We start from the raw sequence: 14,782 nt of genomic DNA, 5'->3' as shown, positions 1-14,782 counted from the left end.
CCCAGGTCATCAGGCGCATCAGGGAAGACCAACACAGAGTCCTTCTAGTGGCCCCACTCTGGCTCTCTACGAGAGCCCCGTGGCCAATTCCCCTGAGATGGAATCTCCTTTCTCAGGTGTAAGAACTGTGGACGAACCAGACAAATGAATCATTTAGATGATTCTTTCAAAACATAATTCTAATTCAGAATTGAGGTTCCGGCTCCGGACCGTCTGCAGATAAAGCCAGGCTGATTACTTTTACGACCCATGCTTCCTGATAGCAGAAGCGACATACCAAAGGGTCACCCAAGAAGACAGAGAGACAATCCAGACCCTTTTGTTTCCTTACTTCACAGGAGAGCCAAAGAGACTGTTGAACAAATAAATCTGCTTCAAAATTGTTCCAACAATTTTAACGGACTTATCAAACATCTTTTAACTACATACATTTTGCATTATGTGTCCACAAGTACTACCTGTAAACAGTTAGGCTTTAGAAACACTCACAATTCATGTAAATGTGTTAACTCTTGACTGAATGACTGAAAGTATGCCTTATTTGGACTTAATTTGATTCTTTCCCCCTTTCCTATATCCTGACTTGAATGAAATCTGTTTAAAATGTATTGTATCCCATTTAACAGCAATTATGTTAAAATGGCAATCTGCTAAAGCAGAGACAGACCGGGATGTGACACTTATGTTTTATTGGGGGCAGAGGAAGGCCCTCTTGAAAACAGGACAATGTCTGATTGGCCAAGACTCCTCAGAGGTGTGACAAACAACTAAGTTTAAATGATCATATTGCAAGATAGTGAATGGAGAGAAGTTGGTTAGTAAACGAACTGGAGTTGGTTAGTTCTGGTAAGAGAAACCATGACCAGAGTACCAAGAACAATGGAGTAACAAGAAGAACAGACCAGCCGCCCATCCAAGCCATCCAACCTTCACTCACTTTTCTTTTCTTTACTTATTTTTCCTTTACCGCTGAAAGTCTCGTGTCCTACGTTTCGCCGCAAAGTTCAACCAACGACTTTTGCCGCTTCAACTCCAGCGACAAAGAGACTTCCTTCATTGTTCCACACGGACCTGATCTGGACCAATCATCGACTTGGGAAACCCCTCTCTGCACGACGAGGGAAATTCACCTTTAAGTCAACGCAAGCAAGTACCTCCAGACCAAAACTGAACTGGTGCATAATTGAATGATTCATGGTTCGTTCTGGTCCTTGAAATGCATTGATAGGAATTCGGTTAATCAGATCACTCTCTCTCTCTCTCTCTCTCTCTCTCTCTCTCTCTCTCTCTCTCTCTCTTTCAAAACTCTTTCTCATTTCCTTCTTACTGCAACGCGTATGAATGTGTGTGTGTGTGTATGTGCGTGCCTTTGTGTTAGATTAGTTTGTGTTAGAATAAATAAAATCTCTTGTAGATTTTAAAAGGAAAGTGTATTGTATTATGTGCTTTATGATTTAATGTCTTAAACTGTGATCAAGTTACCTTGCTCTAATCAGTGTTTTCACGATTGTTGGATATTTATATCCGTTGCAAGAGCTTATTACGGCTCGAGCAAATGAACGCTGGACGAATCAGTTGCTCGGTCGTAATCTTAACAACTCTTTATAATTCCCTAAATATTTCATTTGAGCTAATTTTACTTCCTAGGGTGTTTTCCCTACAGTAATGGTGGAGAATAATTCGGGCAGTTTAATCTAAATTTGGAGCACATATCAAGTCATTTTTCTTTTTATCAACGCAAATTATTAAACCCCTCAGTGTTTGTGTGACGTATGCAGCGCGCACGGCGCGGTCCGTTTGAACGAGTGCTTGAATGAGTGAGAGCTGTAACCCCAGTCTGCTGTCTTGTCTCTAAGCTCCAGTCTGCAGTAAATTTCAGATCTGTATCACACATACTATAAGGTAAGAATTAAGCGTGTTCCTTAAATTCTAGAATGCCTTGTTTATAGCTATCCTGATGTCTGCGTGTTCCAGCGTCATTCAAATAGCTATAATAACGTTATTGTGTATCAGAGAGCTGAATTGAAACTAAACTGCATTTAGTTAAAATAGTCTGTGCAGGACGAATACTCTCCTCACAGAACGGCAAGATCGAGCGTGTTCCTCGATCTGTTTCTAAAACCATATATTTATAGCTAAAGTGTCAGTGCGTGTTCCACTGTACTAAATCTGCTATATTCTCCCTTTGTAAAACAGTAACGCTATACGCTTGCTTGTTTTATATTTATAGCTAAACTGGTTATAGTGCGTGTTCCACTGTACTCAATCTGCTATTTTCCCCTTTGTAAAACAGTAACGCTATACGCTTGCTTGTTTTATATTTATAGCTAAACTGATTATAGTGCGTGTTCCACTGTACTCAATCTGCTATATTCTCCCGTTTGCTAAACGCTACATGCTTGCTTGTTTGAGCTCCCGAGTGCAATTTAAGTGATTTGAAACTGATCAAGTGAAGCTTTTGAACCTGTTATATTTTGCACGCAAAGAGACCCGCCGAGGTCGCAATTTTTCCATCTATTACAGCAAAAAGCTATCACTTAAAGTTTAAGCCCCACGTCGTAAAACAGCTACGAGTGGTGTCTCTTATTTATAGAGTTGAAATGCGCCGACATTTCACGTAACGCTTGATTGTACGTGCATGTGTCTTTCATTTGTATAATTACATGTATTTGATGTAATTCACATGTTCGCCACTATCATTTTGTTTGGTCGCCATAGTTACAGTCGTGGCACGGAAGTCTTAACCAACGCTTCCGGAAGAACGTCATTGTAAACAAACCGCACGGTGTTGCTAAAGCTAACCTCTGCAGTTGTTTACATTGAAGTTCATATGCTAAAGCCTTTAGCCTCGAAGCTAAGCTAGTTAACATCATTGTGTGAACGCAGTGTCTGTTTTTAGCAACTAAGTGATTTAACCATTTAAAACACTTCAATTTTATGTAACGTTACACTTGTTGGTCTGTCCTTCTTATTTTCCCCTTGACTTTCTCACTGATTACTTTACCTATATTTTACTTGAAAAGAAAAATATTGGTTTACAATTATTAATCGTTTTACCTGCATTTGACTTGAAAAAGAAATACTGGCTTACAATTTTAATTGTCAAATTTGAATTTAATAAAACTAATTAAATTTAAATTGAAATCCTATTTTTCTAGAAAGTAATTTTAAATGATTTCTACATTTCCAAATTTCCATTATTTCTAATTTCATAATTTTCATAACTAAAATTATATTTTAGATCTAATTACTTCAGGTATGAATAAGCCTTGAACTTTAAAAGTTTAAGCAAACTTATTCCACCAAAGTTTTTCCTAATTTTGACTCACATTTGTTCATTATTTTATTGCGTTACATCTTTATTTTCCTTTTCTTGGTTATACACTTAGCCACTCTATTTTATTTATTCATTTACCTCTTTGTTTAATTCCCTTTTTCTTATCTCATCCCATTATTTTCATTTTTTTCCTTTCTTACCTTTTTCCTTTCCTCTTTGTATTCTAGCTTAGGAACGACACACCTGAGCCTTTTTAGGAGACACTGATAACTTATTACGAGTTTCAAACCAATCAGAGACAACAGTCTCTTACTAACATTTTTATTCTCATGGGTTAGTTGTCCATCAACTACCAATTATATCCTCGTAATTAGACAAAGGCTTCAGAGCCATTTGTGGATCTGGTCTCCTTTCTTCTCCTTTCCTTTTCCTCACGTCTTTCCTGTGCTCTCCTGCTTTCTTCCATCCTATTCTTCACTTTTGTAGGGATCAAGCTTGGACGAACCATCAATCAATTCTAAAGAAAGAGAAACACAATCTTTCCAAAGAAACAATTCATTAGGTATTTGATTTTAATCAAACCCTTTTGGGTTCTCCATACTCCCTGCATTTGTAAACGCAATTTAAATTTTGACATTTCCTCCAACAACATTTAACAGAGACAAGTGTTGAGCAACCGTTGCCTTCACAGCATCCCTGGTAAGCAGTTCAACTGAAGGTGTGTGGTGTCAATCCTGTCAAACTAAGAAAAGAGGTATCAGCATTATTATTGTCTTATTGTCCTTGCGAACATAAACAATAATATATATATATTCTTTTCTTTTAGTTTTAGAAACAGTTGTTCATTAATAGAAAATATTTATTTGAAATAAATATTTCTCTAAATTAAAAAAAAAAAACTTACTATTTGTTTTAACATTTTCTCTTTTCCCTTTCTCAGTTGAGTGACAAAGTCCTCACATCACGAGTTGAAAACAGTTTTTCATTAATAGAAAATATTTCATCTATTGAAATTTGTTTTAACTTTTTCTCTCTCTTACTCAGTTGAGTGACAAAGCCTTCTCATCACTAGCCTACCTGTCTACACTCTGAAACCAACACGTAGCCATCACACTTCACGATTGGTGTACATTCACTGAACGACACTTAGCTGTTCCACCACATATAGGCTTGCACCCCACACAGATCTGTGTCAGTCTCTTCTCCCCAGCGTGCCAACATGTCGCAGACGGAAAACCCCACTGCCCAAGATGTGGACGCCTGGCTCAGCGGCATTACAAACTGCCTCATGCCAAAGACAATTGAACTGTTATTATTTTTAATAATAATCATAATTCTGAGAAGATTCCCGACGCATGATTCAAGCCAGAACCAAGACCACACTGAACTAGGCAAGATAACCAATTCTCTAAGCATTGCCTTCACAGCCCAGCTGAAACTAAGCGACAAGCAAATCACCCACCTACAGGAGGAGCTGACACGTGCCCAGAGCCGCATAGACAAGCTGGAAGTGAAAGTCCAAGACGACTTCAAACGTCAGACCACTGAGTTCCTGAGAGAGCTGATGCACATCCAACGCTGCGCAGACCAGCACAAGGTGAAAGCTCAAGACAAACTTGTGGAGCAAGAAACAAAGGAACAAGTTGACAAGCTCCAAGAAGCCCTTGCAGTTGCGGAACGTGACAAGCAAGAATTAAAGACTATCCAATGTCACCTGGTAAACCAACTAGAAAATGCCAATTCTGACATTAAAGATAAGAACTTTAAAATCAATGCTCTGGAAGACCATTTGAAATGGTACAGCACTGAAATGGACCATCTAAACCAACAATTAGACGATGCCAACGGCAAGCTCTACATGGTTAGAAATGAACTTAAACATGTTCACACCCAGAAACCAGAGTTAAGAAGGGAGGGGCCTCCCTCAGCATCACCACAGCTGAGCACAACAGAGTCCCCCATCCAAGAACTGCCATGCAAAGGAAGAAGTGAGTGGCCACAACCCAAAACATCACCGGCCTTCACTACAGAATTCTTCCCTGTCAACCAAAGAGAGCTCATCCATGCAGACCCCAAAGTTGCACACGAGATGACCCTTAAAGACCTTAACAAGCTGGCTAAGAACATCACACAGTTCAACCCGAACTCCATGGAGAACCACAACATCCAGACTTACCTCCGAGATATTGACTTCTACCTAGAGGTGAGACCCAATGTGACTGACAGAGACCGGTTGTATCTCCTCAGGTCCACATCCAGCCCAGAGGTACGAAGCTTCTTAGATCGACAACCTGTTCACTACCAGCTATTACGTGAGTCACTGATCAAAGAATTTACAGGCCCAGAGTCTGAACATGGACTATTAGTCGCCTTGGAAACCAAACAAGGTCGACAAGAGACTCCCCAAGCTTACTACAACCGTTTCCGACAAGCCTACTTAGGTGCACATCACGAACCTGAACTTGAAGAGGATGTGAACTTCAAAACCCTCTTCCTGAGAAACCTGCACCCTGGACTAAGTCACCATCTTGGCGTCATGGCCTGCCCAAGCACAATGTCAATCCAACAGCTACGTGACTTGACACACAAGGCCTACATCAAACAGAAGATGAACTCAAAGGTTTGAAAACAGCCACAATTTCAAACTCCGGCAGCCAAGACTCAAGCCGTGCACTGCAAGACAGCCAGTGGCATGACAATGCCACAGCCTGTCATAAAGGACACGGAGAACGTGATCCCCATGCCACTGACAGCTTCCACACCAACAGCTGGAAAATGCCATGGGACCAGCCACACTTCTCAAGAAACCCACCAGAAAGAAACATCTGGGATCCAAACTGGACAGCCAAAGTCCACCAACCAACACATTCAAATGCATCCACTGTGGGTAAGCGACGGCGGAACCCACCTCTGCATCACTCAGTTAAACACAGCACTGAGAACAAGAACGCCCAAGAACAAGACAGTTCCACCTCAGAAGACATGGAACAACTGATGAGGCAAATTACAGCGTTCTTTGCAAACAAAATAAACAGCGACGATCACAAGGATCAGTCACCCTCGTTATGACTAGAGACGGAACGGAAGGTCAGTGATCACCTGATCCACCTTCCAAATGGAGATGACTGCCACCTGTTCTACAACAGCACAGAACGAAGCGGTCTCTTGCAGCCAAACACCGCTGGAAACTCAATAGTACCAGAGAACACATTTCTGGTTACTCATCACCCACCAATAAACCCAACGAGTTCCCATCTCAAGAACCATGCTTGTGCAACAGTAACAACAGTAAGCACAGAAGGTCAGACAGTCTGTCACAACCAGAAGGCATTACAAAAGGAATGCGACGTAGGAGACAAAGTTTTGCACCACAGCTCAACAGCCATGTCAAACTTCCTCCTACCTTCTGCCAAAGAACTTCCTGCCTCACTGGACTGACTGCATCTTGGACTTGGGACGAGAGATCATCCCTTATTTGATGGGAAAGAGCCAATCTTCATCTAAGCCCTTCAAGAAAAGGGGGGAGCAAGACAGACTGAACCAGATCTGACCATACCTACACTGCACTACATTACATTTTACACTACATTACATTTTACACTACACTACATTAACATACTCACCAACATGCTCTTCCTACAGACAGATATTAGTTTCAGAACCTAGCTCAACATCGACTTCGCTACATTCACCATAAGAAACATGCAACCATCTGCCCAACAAGTAGAACACCTTTCATTAAGCTGGTACATGACATCTTAGATGCACGCAGTAGTGTTAGCCATACCAGGAAACACTTAAGTGTTTTATTTTGTTTTGTTTTCCTCTTCCTCTCTTTCCCTTCTTCTTTATAAGGTAAAATACCTGTCTGCCCCATAAGGGTCAAGGTCATGACATTAGGATTGACGCACCACGCCTAAGGTCTGAAAGCCATTTGAAAATTCGAATGTGAGCCCGAGAGAGCTCCATGATGGGTCACATCATTTTTACCACAAATGATGTCACCAGACAACCTAGAAGTTAGAAGAGATGGAAACTAACAATTTAATCACACAATGTAGAATAACACTCCCAAAATTGAACTTAATCCATCAGTACTCAGATAATCTAATGCCCTGCACCAGTATAGTGGTCAATCATGGAGGTGTTGTTTTGTTGTTGCTTTGTGTGTGTCTGCTTATTGTCCATTTTTCTACAGTGTCCGCCGATGTCTTCATCTCAACACATCGCCGAACCAAGGGGGGATATGTAAGAACTGTGGACGAACCAGACAAATGAATCATTTAGATGATTCTTTCAAAACATAATTCTAATTCAGAATTGAGGTTCCGGCTCCGGACCGTCTGCAGATAAAGCCAGGCTGATTACTTTTACGACACATGCTTCCTGATAGCAGAAGCGACATACCAAAGGGTCACCCAAGAAGACAGAGAGACAATCCAGACCCTTTTGTTTCCTTACTTCACAGGAGAGCCAAAGAGACTGTTGAACAAATAAATCTGCTTCAAAATTGTTCCAACAATTTTAACGGACTTATCAAACATCTTTTAACTACATACATTTTGCATTATGTGTCCACAAGTACTACCTGTAAACAGTTAGGCTTTAGAAACACTCACAATTCATGTAAATATGTTAACTCTTGACTGAATGACTGAAAGTATGCCTTATTTGGACTTAATTTGATTCTTTCCCCCTTTCCTATATCCTGACTTGAATGAAATCTGTTTAAAATGTATTGTATCCCATTTAACAGCAATTATGTTAAAATGGCAATCTGCTAAAGCAGAGACAGACCGGGATGTGACACTTATGTTTTATTGGGGGCAGAGGAAGGCCCTCTTGAAAACAGGACAATGTCTGATTGGCCAAGACTCCTCAGAGGTGTGACAAACAACTAAGTTTAAATGATCATATTGCAAGATAGTGAATGGAGAGAAGTTGGTTAGTAAACGAACTGGAGTTGGTTAGTTCTGGTAAGAGAAACCATGACCAGAGTACCAAGAACAATGGAGTAACAAGAAGAACAGACCAGCCGCCCATCCAACCTTCACTCACTTTTCTTTTCTTTACTTAATTTTCCTTTACCGCTGAAAGTCTCGTGTCCTACGTTTCGCCGCAAAGTTCAACCAACGACTTTTGCCGCTTCAACTCCAGCGACAAAGAGACTTCCTTCATTGTTCCACACGGACCTGATCTGGACCAATCATCGACTTGGGAAACCCCTCTCTGCACGACGAGGGAAATTCACCTTTAAGTCAACGCAAGCAAGTACCTCCAGACCAAAACTGAACTGGTGCATAATTGAATGATTCATGGTTCGTTCTGGTCCTTGAAATGCATTGATAGGAATTCGGTTAATCAGATCACTCTCTCTCTCTCTCTCTCTCTCTCTCTCTCTCTCTCTCTCTCTCTCTCTCTCTCTCTCTCTCAAAACTCTTTCTCATTTCCTTCTTACTGCAACGCGTATGAATGTGTGTGTGTGTATGTGCGTGCCTTTGTGTTAGATTAGTTTGTGTTAGAATAAATAAAATCTCTTGTAGATTTTAAAAGGAAAGTGTCTTGTATTATGTGCTTTATGATTTAATGTCTTAAACTGTGATCAAGTTACCTTGCTCTAATCAGTGTTTTCACGATTGTTGGATATTTATATCCGTTGCAAGAGCTTATTACGGCTCGAGCAAATGAACGCTGGACGAATCAGTTGCTCGGTCGTAATCTTAACTCTTTATAATTCCCTAAATATTTCATTTGAGCTAATTTTACTTCCTAGGGTGTTTTCCCTACACAGGCAAACAGAATGATCTGGCACCCACAGCCAGAAATCTGGGCTCTACACCTCTGGTCCCTCAATGGGAGCCGGTTAACCTCCCCGGGGACGTTCTAAATACCATATCTCAGGCGAGAGCCCCGTCCACAAGACACCTCTACGCCCAGAAATGGTCGGTCTTTGTTGATTGGTGCTCTTCATGCAACATAAACCCTGTGGAGAGTGACGTATCTTTCATACTGTCTTTTCTCCAAGAGCGTTTAGATATGGGGCGCACCCCTTCTACGCTCAAGGTGTATGTATCAGCCATTGCAGTGTTTCATGCTCCTATTGCTGGCCTATCAGTGGGTCGAAACGGCCTTGTGGTCCGTTTTTTAAGGGGTTCTAGGCGTTCTCCACCTCGTCCCCTCACTGTTCCCACTTGGGACCTTTCCCTGGTCCTTAGGGCCCTAAAGGGTAATCCCTTTGAGCTGCTGCGTTCAGCTGACCTCAGGCCCCTGACGCTGAAAACCGCTCTGCTGCTTGCTTTAGCATCGGCCAAGCGTGTTGGCGATTTGCAGGCCCTCTCTGTGAGCCCTGCATGCCTTGAATTCGGGCCTAATGATTCTAAGGTCATTCTGAAACCCAGGCATGGCTACGTTCCCAAGGTGCTCTCAACCCCGTTTAGAGCACAGGTCATTTCGCTTTCTGCTCTTCCTCCCTCTACGGATGAACAAGAGCTAGAGTTACTCTGCCCTGTCAGGGCATTGAGGACCTATGTGGAGCGATCGCAGCCTTTCAGGCAGTCAGATCAGCTCTTTGTTTGTTTTGGTGGCCGCACCAAGGGGTCTCCGGTCTCAAAACAGCGTCTCTCATGTTGGATAGTCGACGCCATTTAATCTGGGCTCTGACTCCTATGGGGCATTCAGCACCCAGGGAGGAGTAACACATTCTACTAGAGGAATGGCTTCCTCATGGGCTTGGTCCAACTGAGTTTCCATTTAAAGACATCTGTGAGGCGGCCGGCTGGTCTTCGCTGTCCACTTTTGACAGGTTTTATCATCTTGATGTCCCGACCTTGCAAGCTCGGGTTCTTTCAGTGTGATTAGGCGGCCTCTTACGAGTTCCACCTCACGCTATTACAGGAATTAGTTCCTTGTAGTTTAACGAGGGATACGTCGGCTTTGCCTTCTTACTTGTTTTCCTGGTCCCCTTCCGGCATCCAAAACAAGTTATGTCGTTCCCTGCCGTGGCACGGCGCAGTTGAATTCGTTCCCCATACGCAGTACGAGTGAAGTATCGAAAGGGAACGTACTCTGTTACTAACGTAACCGCGGTTCCCTGAGATACGGAACGAGTACTGCGTTACTTGCCGTGCCACGAGGCTGTGGCTCAGAGTCGTCGCTTCAGTCCATTGACCTGAATCCTATGGCGAGACGCCTGCTTATATAGCCCTTTACCCCGCGCGCTTTCTCGCCATAGGCCGCACAGCTATGCTGCACCGTCATTGGTTCAACAACTTGTCTATGAGTGAACCAATGAAGGTGCAGTTACACTGCGTTATTGAAAAAGGCTTCAGTGACAGAGAAAAAGGGAGACTTTTCCCCATACGCAGTACTCGTTCCGTATCTCAGGGAAACGAGGTTACGTTATTAATTTTTGGTCCAAAAATTCGAATCTGTTTTTTTCTGAATTTAGTAGTAGAAAATTACTGGTCATCCAATTTTTTTTATATCAGCTATGCATTCCATTAATTTTGTGAATTGGTAAGTTTCGTCAGGGCGCGAAGAAATATAGAGCTGAGTATCATCAGTGGAACAGTGAAAACTAATTCCGTGCTTCCTAATGATATCTCCCAAGGGTGGCATGTACAGAGTGAAAAGCAACGCTCCTAGTACTGAGCCTTGCGGTACTCCATGTTGAACTTCTGAACGATTTGACATCTCTTTGTTTACTACTACAAACTGATAATGGTCAGATAAGTATGATTTGTGATTAGTGGACAGTGCAATTCCACTAATGCCAACATAATTTTCGAGTCTTTTTAAAAGAATATTGTAATCAATAGTGTCAAATGCAGCACTAAGATCCAGTAAAACTAATAGAGAGATACAACCACGATCTGAAGATAAGAGCAAATCATTAGTAACTCTAATGAGAGCAGTCTCAGTACTATGGTAAGGTCTAAATTGTGACTGGAAATCCTCACAGATACTTTTTCTTTCTAAAAAGTAACATAGTTGTGATGATACTGCCTTTGCTAGTATTTTTGACAGAATCAGATCAAGTGATATTTGCGATCGGCCTGTAATTGACTAATTCTCTAGGATCAAGTTGTGTTTTTTTTTAATAAGAGGTTTAATAATAGCCAGCTTAAAAGTTTGCGGTATGTATCCTAGTGATAAAGATGAATTAACAATATTAAGAAGAGGATCTATGACTTCTGGAAGCATCTCTTTAAATAGCTTAGTTGGTATAGAGTCTAACATACATGTTGTTGATTTTGATGATTTAACAAGTTTAGACAATACCTCTCCTAAAGCAGTAAATTAATTGAATTTTTCCTCAGGGACACTACAATGCACTGTCTGATGCGATACTGTAGTAGACGGTTACATGGTTATAATTTTCTCTCTAATATTGTCAATCTTGCAAGTAAAGAAGTTCATAAAGTCATTACTGCTGTGCTCTTTGGAAACATCAGAAGTTGAAGCTTGGTTTCTTGTTAATATAGCCACTGTATCAAATAAATACCTAGGTTTGCACTTATTTTCTTCTAAAAGTTTTGAAAAATAGGCAGAACTAGCAGTTTTTAAGGCCTTTCTGTACTCAATCATTCTCTCTCTATGAAATGCGAAAAACTTCTAGTTTTGTTTTCTTCCAGCTGCGCTCCATTTTTCTGGCTGCTACCTTTAGGGCCCGATGTGAGTAGTGGTTCAACCTTAATATTATAAAGCGAAAAGAATATATTTGGTGCGGCAAAAAAACAAAATAAAGACTTGTTTAGTGATTTCTAAACACTGCTTCAGGAAGCTTCGGAGCATAATGAATCAGCGTATCGAATCATGATTCAGATTGCATGTCAAACCGCCAAACTGCTGAAATCACGTGACTTTGGCGCTCCAAATAGCTGATTCGACACGCTGATTCATAATGCTATGAAGCTTCCTGAAGCAGTGTTTTGAAATCGGCATCACTAAATAAGACGTTTTTTTTTTTTTTTGGCGCACCAAAAATATTCTCGTTTCTTTACAATAATATTGAACTGTACTCGCATGAACTGATTTAAATATGTTTTTAGTACCTTTATGGATCTTGAGAGAAGAAATGGCATTGCTGGCTTTGGAGGCCTCAAGGCCCCGGTATACTTCAAACGAAATCAAAGAATGAATTGATGTGACATAATTTCGAACAAAATCAGGCCAAAACGAAGGTCGTTTTGTGATATTTTTGGAAGTTCGAAACGGCTTGCCAAAGTGAACTTTCAGGAAAAGTTCGCTTCAGCTGCAAAACACCTTTGTACTACCATTGGTCAGTGACGAACGTAATAGGAGGTGTGCACTTAGGTTCCGCCTTCACTCGCGTGGAGCGCGCCTTTGACTCATTTTGTGTGTTTGAGTTCATCGAGGTAAGAGCTCCAGGTGAAAACATGAACACACTGGATAGCCGCTTCATAGTACAAAATGAAGTTGTGCTTCTGATGAAATCAGGCACTAACACAGTTTTTCATGTTTGCTACTGTAAAGCTGCTTGATTTTAAGCAATCTATTGAATATAGTGCTATATGAAGACGTGACGTGACTGGAGTGCTACTTTGCAGAGCTCGTGTTAACATACCCATGTTGTTATGATCAGACGCTTTTCTTATGCTGTCTATAATAAATGCTTGCTGTTTTCTCATTTGTTGTTTATTTTATTACTGAGAAGAATAGTGTACAGCATATATTTACATATTCATCTAACCGTCGCTCTCAGCAGTGTGGGCGGCGTCAGATGTTCGTTTAGAGTATATCGCTGGTCATGCATTTCGAACTTCGTATTACCCCTAAACGAAGAACGAAAAAGAACTTCGTTTGAAGTATACTGGGGCCTTCACTGAGTCATCGGATTTCAACAAAAATATCTCAATTTGGATTCCAAAGTTTAACGAAGGTCAAAAGGTGTAATAAATTACAGACATTTTTGGGTGAACTAACCCTTTAAGAATGTTTTTGAACAGATGCATTTAGGAGCAGTCTTAGGCCTACATAAAATTGATTCACTGACTATTCACTGATGAAAAAAGTAAGGTTGTGTAGGCTGGAATATCTCCTATGGTGAGAATGACATTTAAATTGTTTTTCATCTTCAGCTGCTGCCTATGCGAATGTGATGTGGCAGGGGTGGGTGTTCGGCGGTGTTGGACTGGCAGCTCTCTTGATTCTCTTTGCTACTGCAGCTGCAGTGAAAGCTTACTGTTCTTACAAAGCAAAGCAAAGAGCTCACACTACAGACCACGTTCAGACATCGGAGACTGATTGCATTAACCTGAGAGAACACCAATGAAACTGATTTAAGTCTTTATTAAGAAAGCTTTTGACAAATAAATTGTTTACTTTTTGCTATGAAAAATCATCACTGTTGCTATTGTTCATACTTGGTAGTGTTAGATGTTTGATTAAACCCATAATAATATAAAACTTTTACACCATTTGTGCTATGGACATGAATGATACCTTATTATCATGCAGCTTGAGGAGAGTGTGGAACAATAAAGTTGGAAATGTGCATAAAATGGCAAAGACTTACATTAAAGGACTCATTCATCTAAAAGAAAAGATAATCATACTTTCATATGTGGGATTACTCAACTGAATGTTTCAACATATTGTGATAACATAAAATGCAGAAATGATTCTTTTTTTTAGGACTTTTTTTCTCTCCCCATTTCATGCTATATTTCACAAGACAAATCAGTGGCAAACAAGAAGCATTGCAAAAGAATATAAACAAATTCTATAAACAAGAAGTTTACACTGAGTCAATGACATTTTAGACCCTTTGTGGCATCTTCATTCTTGGTTGCTTCCTCTTGGTTACATCACTGATCTCATGACACAAAATTTTATATCAGCTCCATACTCACTGTCTTCTCCTCACAAGCTCTTTAAATGCCTGTATGAATCACATCAAAATTACCAGTATTCTCAAGGGAAACAGAACAAAAATGTATTACTAATTGATTCCAAAAATCATACTACAGTATTTCTCATTCTGATTTGTCTGTTGACATCATTGGCATTCTGATCAGACCCTTTTCTACAGTTCGTAACTGCTCTCATATCTCTAAAATGTTTGACTAGACTGTGCCAAATCCTCAAAATTAAACATGCTGAGACACTGGATGCTATTAAAAACAAAACAAAAAAACCCTTCCGATCATTAAGGTCATCTGACTCAGGTTTACTGATTGTGCACCATTAGATTGTGAAACCTAATATCACTACTATAACATTGTGAAAACTCTCACAATCTCTGTGTGACCTCACCACCACTAATTCATCTCTTTTCAAACCATGATGCTCTCATTTCTTGTCTCCTGTTGTGTTTTGGCTTCTGTTTTCTGCTCCCCCTGATGTTTGTCTCATGTTTCTGGATGTGGACAATGACCTTGAATTTGTAATATGGCATTATATTAAATAAATATATAAGTATTATTTCCTGAAATGCCACTTGTCCAGAATGAACTGTTGTGTAACTGTGCATCCAGTAAATAT

General features: G+C 40.6%; 1 protein-coding gene across 6 annotated transcripts in view; it reads left to right on the top strand.

Annotated features, from left to right (window-relative positions):
- Window positions 1–14,782, top strand: part of LOC137021421 (inter-alpha-trypsin inhibitor heavy chain H3-like) — a 34,300-nt gene extending 19,518 nt beyond the window's left edge. For 3 of the 6 annotated variants that reach the window (XM_067387816.1, XM_067387815.1, XM_067387817.1), the window contains exon 20: window positions 13,378–14,782. In XM_067387816.1, the coding sequence (XP_067243917.1) occupies window positions 13,378–13,571 (194 nt within the window). In that variant the 3' untranslated portion in view covers window positions 13,572–14,782. The remainder of the gene's footprint in view (window positions 1–13,377) is intronic. The other 3 variants (XR_010895318.1, XR_010895317.1, XR_010895316.1) reach the window with 2 other exon arrangements.

The sequence above is a fragment of the Chanodichthys erythropterus genome, chromosome 6, assembly GCF_024489055.1.
Source record: "Chanodichthys erythropterus isolate Z2021 chromosome 6, ASM2448905v1, whole genome shotgun sequence".
In the NCBI taxonomy this organism is placed as follows: Eukaryota; Metazoa; Chordata; class Actinopteri; order Cypriniformes; family Xenocyprididae; genus Chanodichthys; species Chanodichthys erythropterus.
Note: the sequence above shows the minus strand (reverse complement) of the source record. Positions and strands in the feature narration are given on the sequence as shown.